Source organism: Drosophila elegans, unplaced genomic scaffold, assembly GCF_018152505.1.
Source record: "Drosophila elegans isolate 14027-0461.03 unplaced genomic scaffold, ASM1815250v1 contig_476, whole genome shotgun sequence".
NCBI lineage: Eukaryota > Metazoa > Arthropoda > Insecta > Diptera > Drosophilidae > Drosophila > Drosophila elegans.
Genome location: NW_024545863.1, coordinates 26,503,679 through 26,517,811, shown reverse-complemented (window position 1 = coordinate 26,517,811; position 14,133 = coordinate 26,503,679). Strand labels below are relative to the sequence as shown.

General features: G+C 36.6%; 1 protein-coding gene and 1 long non-coding RNA gene across 2 annotated transcripts; both read left to right on the top strand.

The window, feature by feature from the left end:
* On the top strand, nt 1-5,741 carry LOC108139259 (histone-lysine N-methyltransferase SETD1). Its single transcript, XM_017261947.2, has 6 exons — nt 1-318; nt 382-777; nt 833-1,082; nt 1,138-4,742; nt 4,796-5,429; nt 5,502-5,741. Exons 2-6 carry the CDS (start codon nt 512-514, stop codon nt 5,673-5,675), a joined length of 4,929 nt encoding a protein of 1,642 aa, XP_017117436.1. The 5' UTR covers nt 1-318; nt 382-511; the 3' UTR covers nt 5,676-5,741.
* Nucleotides 5,742-8,330: 2,589 nt separating this feature from the next.
* On the top strand, nt 8,331-9,278 carry LOC108139256. The gene is made up of 2 exons (XR_001774164.2): nt 8,331-8,870; nt 8,941-9,278. It is a non-coding gene; the product is annotated as an uncharacterized LOC108139256 (long non-coding RNA).
* Nucleotides 9,279-14,133: the final 4,855 nt, after the last annotated feature.

The following is a 14,133-nucleotide window of genomic DNA, read 5'->3' as shown; positions in this document are numbered from 1 at the left end:
ATATCAGCCCTACATGTAGTAAACCTCGTTTTTCTATGTATTTTGGTTTTGATTTGTAATATAGTGCGATATTTATGGGCTCTATGTATTGTCTGAATAAAACAATGAAATGTAGAAATGCAGGGATTCTACTCTCTGATTAGAAGAGCTGCTTGGATAAAGGGGTCGTTCGGTCCACAATAAGACTCAGCCAGTTTGCCTGTGACTATATTACTTATCAACGCAAAGCAAAGCCCTGGAAAAATTGTGGTTGCTGCGTATTTAAGGCAACCCGAAAGATGAAATAATCTATTACTGTGTGTCTAATGGTGGTATTAGGTAAAAAATGTCATATTACAGCAAAATCTAAGAACTGTTAAAAGTGTTTACCATCTTATGAAGGTTCCGTGAACGTGGCGATTGGCGTTCTTAGAGAAAAGCAGAATAAACTAGCTGCGGCTACGTGTGTCAAGGAGTTCAACCTTCAGGTAGACGAATGTTATAAATTGCTGACCTAACGAACACATCGTTGATGCAGATGCCGGACATTCGTGATAATACATTAAACAACAATACCGGCAGCAACAATGTTTCGACCCTGTCCAACGCTAAAATGCACGGAAACTTTAAACTGCTAGCTGATCCACAGTTAGTAAAATGTGGCGCCAAACTCTATCGTTACGATGGCGTCGTGCCAGGAGACCCGACATATCCAACAATAACGCCCAGGGATCCTCGGAATCCTCTTGTTCGAATACGCGCCAGGGCAGTTGAACCACTTATGCTTTTAATACCTAGGTAAGATTACTAACCTTGTCTCAAAATTGAAACTAATCCATCGTTTTATAAGCAGATTTGTCATTGATTCGGACTACGTCGGCCAGCCACCCGCTATCGAAGTCACTCTGGTTAACCTCAATGATAACATCGACAAGCAGTTTCTTTCTAATATGCTGGACAAATGTGGAACGTCTGATGAAATAAGTATTTACCACCATCCAACGACAAACAAACATATGGGCATCGCTCGAATTGTCTTTGAAAGTGCAAAGGGAGCAAGACAGTTTGTTGAGAAATACAATAAAAAATCTGTAATGGGAAAGGTATGGCGAATATATTTGTATAGATGTTTATCACATTTTAATTTTACTATTTTAGATATTAAATGTGTTCTGCGACCCATTTGGTGCAATATTAAAGAAAACTATTGAAAACCTAACAAATCCGGTTGTGGCGAAACCATTAATTGTAACGCCCCAATCAAATGTGCAACACGTTGCGTCCCACGATGGCGAGATAAAGCACGGATATGCTAAAAAGGATTCTACCGATCCTCTTAATTGTGTTTACAGCATAGGAGAACGCAGTAAGGATAGAAACTGGGATCGGGACAGGGAAAGGGAAAGAGATCGCAACCGTAGTCGACATTCATCAGAGCGAAGTTACGATCGTGAGCGTGAAATGCGAGAAAAGTACCCAACTTCTGTAAGGCAAGATCGCTGTATCTACCGTCGGCGTTCTAGAGATATAAGCCCTGAAATTTCTCGTGATAGATTGTTTATTGCAAGAGATAGAGTTAAAAACTCCGATCCACGGCCACGCGACTACAGTTGTCCGAGGGAGCGCGATTTATTTCGTGACTGTAGAAGATCTCGCGACAAAGCACGAGATCAACCCAGAGATAAAAGGGAACATCGATACAACTCATCGAAAGATCGAGAGTACCGTGAAAGAGAACGCGACCGATCTGTTGACAACAATAGAAGGGAGCGAGCCAGTCTAAAGTACAATAACCGGTACACCATGCATGAACATACCGAATCTGATGTTAGAAGGTCTTCAAACACAAAATCTAATTTCTATTCAGGACTTTCAGGATCTAGTTCACATGACGAGAGCTACGGATGTAATAGTTACTCGTACTCTTCTAATGAAAATATTCAGACATGGTCTGATCATAGAAGTTGGACTGCGCCCCAGCTTAACTTTCAGCCTCTTCTACCTCCTCCACCGCCACCAGAAGCGGAAGAAAATTGGGATGACGATGAACAAATAGTTGATAAAAATGTTGCCAGCGCAAAACCTCAGTCGCCAAAAAAGATAAACATTAATTCTTTGACTCCAATTAATACAGTGTCAGAACAAAGTACAGAAACAGGGAACGTAGATTTAGATACTCGGATAGCCCTAATATTTAAAGGAAAGACTTTTGGTAATGCACCACCTTTTCTTCAAATGGATAGTAGCGATTCGGAAACGGATAAAGGCAAACCAGATGTATCTTTTGACAGTATTTCTGATTCAGTTAGTTTAGAGAACAAGAAAAAGTCATACGACAAAAATATGAAAGTTCTACAACAACCAAATGGAGCAAGTGATATATCAAGTGACGAAGAAATAACAGTCAAAAAGGAAAGGTCTAAACACAGTTTTACAATTGAAAGAGAAAAAAATGATGACAATATGTCTTTATCGAGCTTATCTTCTCATGAGGATCCCATTCAAAATTTATTGACTTTGGAGGATGAAAAATATAAGAAACCTATTATTTCATCGTCCTACATGTATCAAAATACAACAGATCACCATTCTTATTATTACCATGCATCTGGTTATGGACATTATCCTTCCGGTTTCCCGCCGGACTCTTCTTTAACTAACAGATGTTTTCCTAAATCCGCCTACATACAACCCGGGTTCTTGACAGGAATTGGTTCATTCAGTTTGGATTCCTTTACTGAGCCTTATAACTATCATATGACTATTGTTACAGATCAGAATGACGAGCTACGACAAAAAGTTAAAAAGGTTATAAACTATATTGTCGAAGAGCTAAAACAGATTTTAAAGAGAGATGTAAATAAGCGTATGATTGAAATAATTGCGTTCAAAAATTTTGAGACATGGTGGGACGATCATTCAATAAAAGCTCGATCGAAACCTATACCCGAAATTTCAGAGTCCTCCTTTATTAAAAACTCAAATTCCCTTAAAGAAACACCGTATACGGAGAAGCCTTCTGACAATAATCAGCTTTTTAATGCACAACGAGAAATTTCCGATTTTCAATCGTTCTCAAGTATTGGTTTAAGGGCAGCAATGCCCAAGTTACCTTCGTTTCGGCGCTTACGAAAACTTCCGAGTCCTACTCCAAACCTAGAGAATTTTTTGGAAAGAGATCTAAGTGACCAAGAGGAAATGGTTCAACGTTCGGACTCTGAAAAGGAAGATTCTAACATGGGAAGTTCTGACACGGCACTTTCAAACTTAAAGGGTCAAGTTTTGAACCAAGATTCTGATACGAAATCGCATACATCAGGATTAAATTTAAAAAGAAAGGGAAGTGCTTCAAGTTTCTTTTCTTCATCATCTTTATCCTCATCTAGTGAAGCTGATTACGAAGGCAACGAATGTGCTGAAAAGGAAAAAACTAGTGAAGAAGATAGTCTTGAAGAATATAATCGAAGGAATCTTAATCAACGGAAAAAAATCAATAGGAATAGAAGCCGGACCGGTTTAACTGTTATTGAAGATATTGACATGAAAATTGTCTATTCGGACTGTGACGAATACAAAAGAGCAAAACGAGTTCGCTCCAAAAAAATGAATATTTATTCCGATACCGACGAAGATAATGAAAGTACTAAATTAAAGACTTTGTTGCCTGCGTTACAGGAAAAAAAAATGTCATCTATTCCGTCTGATCTCGAAGATATAAGTAAAGATAGTTGCTTTGGATTGGACGAAAGCGAGATTGACTCCACAGAACTAAGAACAACTCCAAAAAATAATGAAGAATGTCGCCGCTCTCTTACCCCTGTTCCGCCTCCGGACTACAATGAAGAGGCTGTTCAAAGAAAAGATGATTTTAAACAAAAGTCCGTTTTCGAATATGATAGAATTTACAGCGACTCTGAGGAGGAACGAGAGTATCAGGAGAAGAGAAAAAGAAATACCGAATACATGGCACAAATTGAAAGAGAATTTTTAGAGGAACAAGAAAAGAAGACCGAAAAGGCTCTGGATGAAATCCGGTTATCGTCTTGTACTGAAGTAGAAAGCAGAACATCCCCAAATGTTAAAAATGAAGAAAATCAAGATATAACAATTCTTCAAAAGAGCACAAGTTTTAATTTAAATCAATTCGTTGAAAATATTCAGCCTCTCCATAACATAAATATGAAAAACGAAATGGGAGCTAATAGAGAGCGTCAAGTAACTTCAAATGGTTGTAACAAATTGTGTGCAAATTCAAAGAACGAAAACAAAGGTACGCAATCACCAGCCTCTTCAGACGGTGGCTCCAGCCAAGCATCGCAGGCAAGCCAGGTTGCGCTAGAGCATTGTTATTCGTTGCCTCCCCATGCACAGTCGGTTTCCTTTGACGATATTCCATCCGAAAGGTTATTCGATAATAAAACCATTTTGGAAAGAGATCTGGAGACTATTGTTCCTGATGTCGACCAAATGACGAGATCAGGCCCAGGCAGACCTCGAAAGGATTCTAGTCGTACTCAAAGGAAAAAGAAAGATTCAATACCTCGGATGTCAAATGTGAAGACTAAAATAGCAACATTTACAAATGCTTTGGACGCATTGTCACGCCAAACAGCAACTTTCGTTCCGTATGAGATGTACAAAGCTCGTGATCAGAATGAGGAAATGGTTATTTTATACACTTTCCTGACCAAAGGCATCGATGCAGAAGATATTAACTTTATAAAAATGAGCTACTCGGACCATTTGCAAAAAGAGCCATACGCGTAAGTTATTTTTTTGTAAATGTAAATTTATAATAAGGTCACGTTTTTTCTAGAATGTTTTTAAATAACACCCATTGGGTAGATCACTGTACTACTGACCGATCCTTTTGGCCACCACCACCAAAGAAACGTAGAAAAGATGATGAACTGATGCGCCATAAGACTGGATGTGCTCGAACTGAAGGCTTTTACAAATTGGATGTACGAGAAAAGGCTAAACACAAGTACCATCACGCCAAAGCCAATACAGATGATTCCCATAATGAAGATCGTAGTGATGAACCTACAGCCCTTACCAACCATCACCATAATAAATTAATATCTAAAATGCAAGGCATATCCCGAGAAGCGCGCTCAAACCAGCGCCGACTGTTGACAGCTTTTGGTTCTATGGGTGAGTCTGAGCTTCTAAAATTTAATCAGCTCAAGTTTCGGAAAAAACAGCTTAAGTTTGCAAAATCTGCGATCCATGATTGGGGATTATTTGCAATGGAGCCTATAGCTGCAGATGAAATGGTAATTGAATACGTTGGTCAAATGATTCGCCCCGTGGTTGCTGATCTAAGAGAAACAAAGTACGAAGCAATTGGAATTGGTAGTTCTTATCTGTTTCGAATCGATATGGAAACGATAATCGATGCTACTAAATGTGGAAACTTAGCACGATTTATAAATCACAGTTGCAATGTAAGTATATGTGCATTTACTAATAAAAAATTGATGTAATAATAAAGTACGTTTTTTCTAATATTATTATAGCCGAACTGCTACGCTAAGGTCATTACCATCGAGTCTGAAAAAAAGATAGTTATATATTCAAAGCAACCGATTGGTATCAACGAAGAAATAACGTACGATTATAAATTTCCATTGGAAGAAGAAAAAATACCATGTTTATGTGGCGCCCAAGGATGCCGGGGTACACTTAACTAAAACCTAAATATATATATTACATTTTAAAATTAGCAACTGTGAATTAAATATTCTGAAGCACGCGAATCGATTTTTATGTTATATATTAAAAGTGGGTGCTCATGTAAATATAAATAGTAGCGATTTTTTCCTAGACAATTTTTTAATGTGTAACCTGAAAAAAAAATTTGCAATTTGATTTAAATCAACAAGGTTAGATTTGTTCTAAAATTGCGAAAGAGGGATGGAGTTTCTGTTAGTTTATAGCATTATAATAGATCTTAGAACTTTAGCCATGTAAGACCAACTTATATAAAATACCTATAAAACTGTAAATAGTTACATTTAGAACAAACATTCAATAAAAAATGATCAAAGGTTGAATTAAATATATTTATTTAATTTTACACTTTTTGCAAACAATGTTCAATTGATATTCTTGTCTCAATTGGATGATTCAGCAATGTTTTCCAAAGAAAATTCAAATGTTTTTTATCAAAAAAGAGAAAAAGAAAAACCGAATACATGGTTCAAATTAAAAGAGAATTTTTAGAGGAACAAGAGAAGAAGACCGAAAAGGCTTTGGGTGAAATCCGGCCAACGTCTTGTTCTGAAGAAAGCGGAAAGTCCCCAAATATTAAGATTGAAGAAAATCAAGATATATCAATCCCTCAAAAGAGTCCAAGTTTTAATATAAATTAATTAATTAACACGAAATTACCAACGAAAAGGACGCCAAATTAAAGGGTGTTGTAACTTCAAATGGTTGTTACAAATTGTGCGCAAATTGAAAGGACGAAAACAAAGGTACGCAATCACCAGCCTCTTCAGACGGTGGCTCCAGCCAAGCATCGCAGGCTAGCCAGGTTGCGCTAGAGTATTGTTATTCATTGCCGTGCCACGCAAAGTCAGTTTACTTTAACGATGTTCCATCTGAAAGGTTATTCGAAAACAAAACCATTTTGAAAACAGATCTGGAGACCATTCTTCCTGATTTCGACCAAACGACAAGATCATGCCCTAGAAGACCTCAAAAAGATTCTAGTCGAACTGAAAGGAAAAAGGAAGAATCAATACCGTGGATGTCAAATGTGAAGACTAAAATAGCAACATTTACAAATACCTTGGACGCATTGTCACGCAAAACGGCAACTTTTGTTCCGTATTAGTTTTACAAGGCTCGTGATAAGAAAAAGGAAATGGTTATTTTATTCACTTCCCTAATCAATGGCATCGAATCGGTAGACATTACCATTGTAAAAATGAGCAATTCGAAGCACTTGCAGAAGAGCCATATGCGTAAGTTATTTTTCTTAATAAAATATGGTTTTATAATAAGCTTACAATTTTTCTAGAATGCTACGTACTAATTACTGATCTTTATGGCATGCGCAACCAAAGATACGTAGAAAAGATGATAAACTGATGCTGATTACATAAGATTGGATCTGCTCGAACTGAAGTCTTTTACAAATTGGGTGTTCGAGATTTAGCACAATTACCATCACGCCAAAGCCAATATAGATGATTCCCATAATGAAAATATCGAACCTTCAACACAAAAAACATTTAATATCAGATATTTTGACAATTATTATGATTCAGAGCTTGTTCTCATAATAAAAATGTATCGCCCCTTCAACTTCAAAAACCCTTTCATGTCAGATTTAATGCCAATTATTATTTATTCTTTTTAAAAAAAATATTTACAGATTAACTGTGCCGGCGACAGTCTTCAGAGAAAATTGTTTACACGTCTGCACGTGGAGTCTTGTACTTTATTTTTATATACATAATTGGCACCCATCCTTGGAAGTGCTAAGTAATAAGGCTGATTTGTGCCTATCTTCAATATTTGAAACATTTTCTTTCGCACTTTGCCTCCTGTAACAACTCAATAAATCACGTTAGATTGTCTTTTATAAATGTTCTTTATTTTCACTCTCCTTCCGCTGCGAGTGCCAAAATCAAACTAAACTAATTATGTTGAGAACAGTGATCCAAGGTCTAGGAAGAGAGAGAGAGCCTCGCTCTCCTACAACCGTCATCGCTGGCTTAGCTCCTTGGTGCCGGTTCCCACACCTCCCATACTCCTGAACCAATTGACTATCAAAAAGTCTTAGTATGTATAAACTCTTATAAAAGCGACACCTGATTGCTATCTTATTTTTTAAGACCGGTCTGTTCTGTACTGATTCGCATTATTTCGGTTATACATATATAGTAGTTTCCTTGGGCGGTCGTCCACAGTGATTACCATTAAAAATGCCTGGCACATCACGAGACGCGCTATGGCAAATCGGCGATTCATGAATGGGGATTATTATCAATGACGCCTATAGCTGCAGATGTAATGGTTATTAAATACGTTGCCGATATTAGAGAAACAAAGTACGAAGTGATTAAAATTGGTAGTTATTAGCTGTATCAAATCGACATGGAAACGATAATGGATGCCATGGAATGTGGAAACTTAGCACGATTCATAAATCACAGTTGCAATGCAAATACATACATACATGTGAATTTTCTAAGAAAAGAAAGGAATCAAACTTTAAAAATATTCATTTTCACCATATTTTTTTTTCAAATTGTTGATGTTCTGTGAATTTTATCAATACAAAAAACTGGATTGTTTTAGATAAAGGCAGTGTCTTTTTATTTCGCAATCAACACCAGTGAAATAATTCCTAATTCACTTTGCTGTCCCGTTTTTGTGCATTGCATTTCACCAATTACTTGTGCGACGCCTTGTTGTTGTTGTTGTTGCAATTGCTCTCAAAACGTTTACTGCTGAACAACCACACGCACCTGATATTCCCGGTGTAGAGCTTTGACAAAAAGCTTTTAACTGCGCTCTTCGCTTATTGTTTTGATCGGCTCTCCGCTGCAAATATGTATATGTTTTTTTATACCGATCTTGTCCAATCTGTATAAACAATTTCCATGATGAGTTCATGCTGTGCAATTTCCTGCGCTCACAACAATAAAATAACTTCCCGTCAACCTTTAATTTGTTGTTGGATTTGTGATAACGTGGCGCAACATAGCTGGGTTGAGATGGGGCGTGTGGACGTGTCCGAGCTGCAGGCACATCGAAGTCGACATGAAATCGTTGATGTGGCAAACTCACTTAGATTTCATGGCCTTTCATCTGAATTTCGCGAGCCTCGCGATTAATTCAATTCTGCCGAATCCCACTTTAAAAACTTAAAGGTGCCAAGTCTTGTCCAAAATTCTAAAAATAGTAGTTGTCCTCTACCTTATAACAATTGAATTCTTCCAGAGACAAAGAACTTTACGACTCCAGCGTAGTTCCTCCCCCTCCTCCTTAACGTAAGTTGGTGCGGGCAAGAGGCAGGATGCAGCATTAACTTTACCGACTGTTGCCTCGGCGACGGCTCTGGGTGCTCTTCATCAACGTCCACTTATTGTACCGCAGCCTGCTTATACCAACTCACCTGGACCAACATTGTCAGCAATGTCTGGATTTGCGCCCAAGAAATCGGCGCCATTAGTTGGCGTTGCACATAATACGTTTCCGTATTTAAGTTCAGTTTCAGATGTCTTCGTTTAAGGTTGGAATTTCTGACGTACATATTAATAAATTCCTCGATATTTCAATCTGGCCGATGCATACCATTGTTCACGAGTACGTAAAGAATTTAATTCCTTAAGTTCGCGGTCCTCTAACACCTTCAACCAGAGATCCAAAAAACTAATCTATTTAATTTCCTTGCACTATCAGAATGTTCGTGGTTTATTGGACAAATTTAGTAAACTGCATGTCAATAGTGTCTCTTTTGATGCCAATGTGATTGTTTTTTCTGAAACGTGGCTTAATTCCTCAGTGTCCGACTGAAGAATATTTGCGGAAAACTATGTCATCTATAGATGTGATCGTAAAATACTTCTTGTTGGTGGTGTTCTTATTGCCGTAAAGACCGGCTTGGTTTCAGAATAAAGTCCGATAATCGACGTCGAGAGTATTTAGAGTTTTTTGCTGTTCGTATTATCGTTCATGAATATTTTATTTGCGTCTCATGCTGTATATTCCACCCCAGTCTGATATATGTATACCAGCAGCACTTGGCTCAAATTCAGATTATTCACTCAACCCTTAGCAATAACGACCAATAGATTATATTGCTATGGGCGACTTTAAACTGCCTGCCATTTCCTTGATGTTATTATCTAAAATAGAACCAGCTTATTTTCGTTGCTTTCGCAAAGCCAATTTTACTGAAATGAATCATAATTTATCTGGAGTGAATTGGTCTTTTATGGATTCAAACGATGATCATTTAAACATTGTAGAACGGTTTTACGGTTTACTCGGTTCCGTTTTTGATATTTATGATCCTTCATTTCCCTCAGCCGAAGTTTCTCACAAGCCTCCTTGGCTTAAGTCCAGACTTTTTAAGAAATTTAAGAGGTCGGGGATGCAAGTAGATACCTAACTCCGCGCTCTGGTTTCTTAATTCCCAATGCTACAAGAATTAGCCTAATCGTTGCAGAGTCGAGTTGCACGATAACCCCAAGCAGTTTTATAAGTTTGTTAATTAAAGCAAAAAAATTTCAACAATTTCCATTATCTTCATCTTGACACCGTTTCAGCTTTAAATGTGTTCGTTATTGCAAACTTATTTGCAAATTTTTTCCAGTCTACACATTCATCTGTTAACGCCGACAATAACTCAGTCTATCCTTACTCACTTCCGCACTCTTACTGTTTATTTAAGCCCTTAATCAGCGAAGATGACGTTTTTCATCATTTTCAATCAATCAAGTCTTCCTTCTCTTCTGTTCCTGAGTCATCTGGGACCCCTTCTGTTAGGGATGTTTATAAATGACTAGCCGCAAGTTATTCTCTCTTCCAATGTTATGATGTACGCCGATGACGTAAAACTCTGTTCCACCAAACGGATTTAAACAATCTGCTGTATTATGCACACATATTGTAAACCTACTGTACCAAAAGTAATTAAAGGGTATACACTGTAACTGTTTACATAATACAAATGTCCCAGTCTTAAACCCAAGTGGCCAAAACAGAACCGATCGCTATGCCTTGGACTACATAGCGATCGCATAATTGTAACACGAACGGATCACAATTAAAATAATAATGTAAAAATCAGAAAACATATAAACGTTGGAGCGGCACCATTGCTGCTCCTACAAAATAAAGAAACAAATTTAGCTTAAAAACTTGATATTTCAATTATGATCAAAGAGGATACTTTATGGCGACCATAACATGGTCCGGGGGGACCTGAAACTAACAAGGATATATGGAAGAATAACAACCTGGAACACTGGCAAAGGAGAAAAGAGAGAAGCTGACCATTACCGAGGAAACAGAAATCCGCTCCTTCTACCAACGCGGGAAACTGGCAAATAGGATGGAAAAATCAAAAGTCTGAGTGATTAGAGTGCGAGTAATGGGCAAACGCGGAGGCCAAAAAACAATATAAATAAAAGAATAGCTCAAATTAAGTGGCTATTATACACAAATACGCCGCCCACATGGGCAGCAGCAGAAAAATTAACTGCTGAACTTTTATTTAAAAGAATTCCTCCAGCTACGCAAGCCAAATACCGCGACTTATTCAGCAAATATTAAAGTTATAAATGAAAAAATAACTAATAGTGATTTATTGATCTCCAAAGCCTGTGCCGAAGAAACCTGACGTCTGCCCGAACGACTGCCCTGGACCACTAGACACCGCAGCATGCAGAAACACATGCATGAAGAAGACCAGTGCGAAGACCGGCACCGGCCCCGCCTGAGCTCCTAGGCTCGGGACAACAGCAGCAGAGATCTCAACAAGCGTGAAAACACCAGAAGATACTTTATTGGAAGCAGCCAAAACAACAGCGCAAGTGGCGGATTGCCTTCGAAGGAGCGTCAGTAAAGCCAAGCCGGCGACGACCAGCTGACGCGGGGAGCACCGGAGAAATATTTTAATACCTTTTGCACTGCGATGCATAATTTTTTTTAATTTCACTGCGATGCATATTTTTTTTAATAATATTATATAATTTTTGTAAAACTGAGCGGAACCCTTTCTGCCCAGTTAGAAGTATGACCCGTAAAGCCACACGAAAAATTAATTAAAAACAAAATAGAAAATTACAAATTACTAAAATTTTTAAAAAAAATTAATATAAAATTCAATTCAAAAAAAAAAAAAAAAAAAACAATTTCATCATTTTTTCTTCAAGAGCCAATGGCAATAACAATTACATGGCACATTAATAATAAATCGCTAAAAAAAACCACATATAATTGGCATAAATTATGAAACACCCAAAATGGGTTTAGTAGACACCAAAGTGGTAGCGTTGAGTCGTTGTAAATAAGATCGAATCTGAAAAAATTGACACAGAAATGATCACAATAATAATAGCAGTTATTATGTTAGCAAATGCGTTTTTAAAATTATATACATTTCACAATAAGTGCCTACTCAAAAGATTCCAAAGTCAAGGAAACGACTTGGACGACTTTGCCCATCATAATTGCGATCATTATTGGCATTAATCAATATAAAACAAATATATATTAACATATTCATTCATCTTACAATAATTCCCAATATCCTTCTTATTTTTTCTTTAAATAACTAAAAATTAACACTCTAGATGCTGTTACAAAGGTCTATAGGAATGACACAAATTCTCCACATAGAATTATAAAATTGGTCTCAACGACTCCAAGGAGCGTATTAGAGCACGAATACAGTTACATTGATTTAGTCAGGTTAGATTTTTCACCAATGATTCATTGCTCAAGAAAACAAAAAGAAATTGTATTATCAACAACTCCAGGCGTTTTCGTAAAATCAGTTATAAAACAATATGAATATTTATTATTTATTATTATTTACAAAAAACCTTAGTATGGAATGTTAGGAATTAACTACCCATATCCATAAAATAAAAGACGCTTTTATAAAATCCTATAAGAGTTTAAGCCCAAAAAAGCCAATACAACAAGATACAATAAGAAAACATGAAAACATAATGAGGCAAGAATATTAGTGCATGAAAATAGAAAAATAATAAGTAAAATCAACTGGCCAAAGGTATCAAAATTATTGATCAAGTTACGTTCGAGCTTATTAACAGTCAGAGAGAGATATAAATTGGATATAGCTATACCAACAATTTTAAACACCCCTCTGACAATAGATCCAAGTGAAGAACTTGAATCAAATAACCCTGAACCAACTTAGTCAGACACGCAGAAAGCTCCGACTCTAAGGTAGAGGAAGAAACTAAGTTAGAAGAAACCGATCTACATGATCTATCTATCCCTGCGGTGTTAACAATACCCAAAACACAGGAAGAGGATACTAAAGATTCAGACCTGGATTTAATAGAATCCAAGCCCACCATAATGGCAGACGAAACCATTGCCCAGCGGGCATATATTAAAGGTATATCAAGCGCCATACACGAATTCAGTGGCCAAAAATTGTATCTACGAAGGTTCATAACAGCAGTCAAATTGGTCGACTTAAAAATAGAACCATTTGAACACCTGGCTATCGAAGTAATTAAGTCGAAAATAGTAGGCTAAACCTTATACTAGGCAAAATGAAACCGCTATTACGGCAATAATTGCGAAGCTGGAAGCCAATGTCGTCGGTGAAACATCCGATGTACTAAAGGCTGAAATGACTAAAACAAGTTCATATACCCTTGCAGCTATCGCAAGAATTAAATATTTTTGAAAACATTAAAATTATGATTTACTTGCGTATATGTTTAAAAACATTGAAGCTATGACGATTTGCAGCTTAATTATTTGATTGTTCTTTTATATATTTTTATTATTTGTATGGGAGCTATATGATATAGTCGTCCGATTTTGATGAAATTTAAACCATAATTCTGAAATATTTAACCATTGCTATATGTCGAAGAACTAAAAAAAAATTAAAAAACAGCAAAGTTATAATTTTTTTCAATTATTTTTCCGATTGTTCCTATGGGAGCTATATGCTATAGTCGTCCGATTTTGATGAAATTTTAACCATAATTCTGAGATATTTAACCATTGCTTTATGTCGAAGAACTAAACAAAAAATTAAAAAACAGCAAAGTTATAATTTTTTTTCAATTATTTTACCGATTGTTCCTATGGGAGCTATATGCTATAGTCGTCCGATTTTGATGAAAATTTAACCATAATTCTGAAATATTTAACCATTGCTTTATGTCGAAGAACAAAACAAAAAATTAAAAAACAGCAAAGTTATAATTTTTTTTCAATTATTTTTCCGATTGTTCCTATGGGAGCTATATGCTATAGTCGTCCGATTTTGATGAAATTTAAACCATAATTCTGAATTATTTAACCATTGCTATATGTCGAAGAACTAAACAAAAAATTAAAAAACAGCAAAGTTATAAATTTTTTTCAATTATTTTTCCGATTGTTCCTATGGGAGCTATATGCTATAGTCGT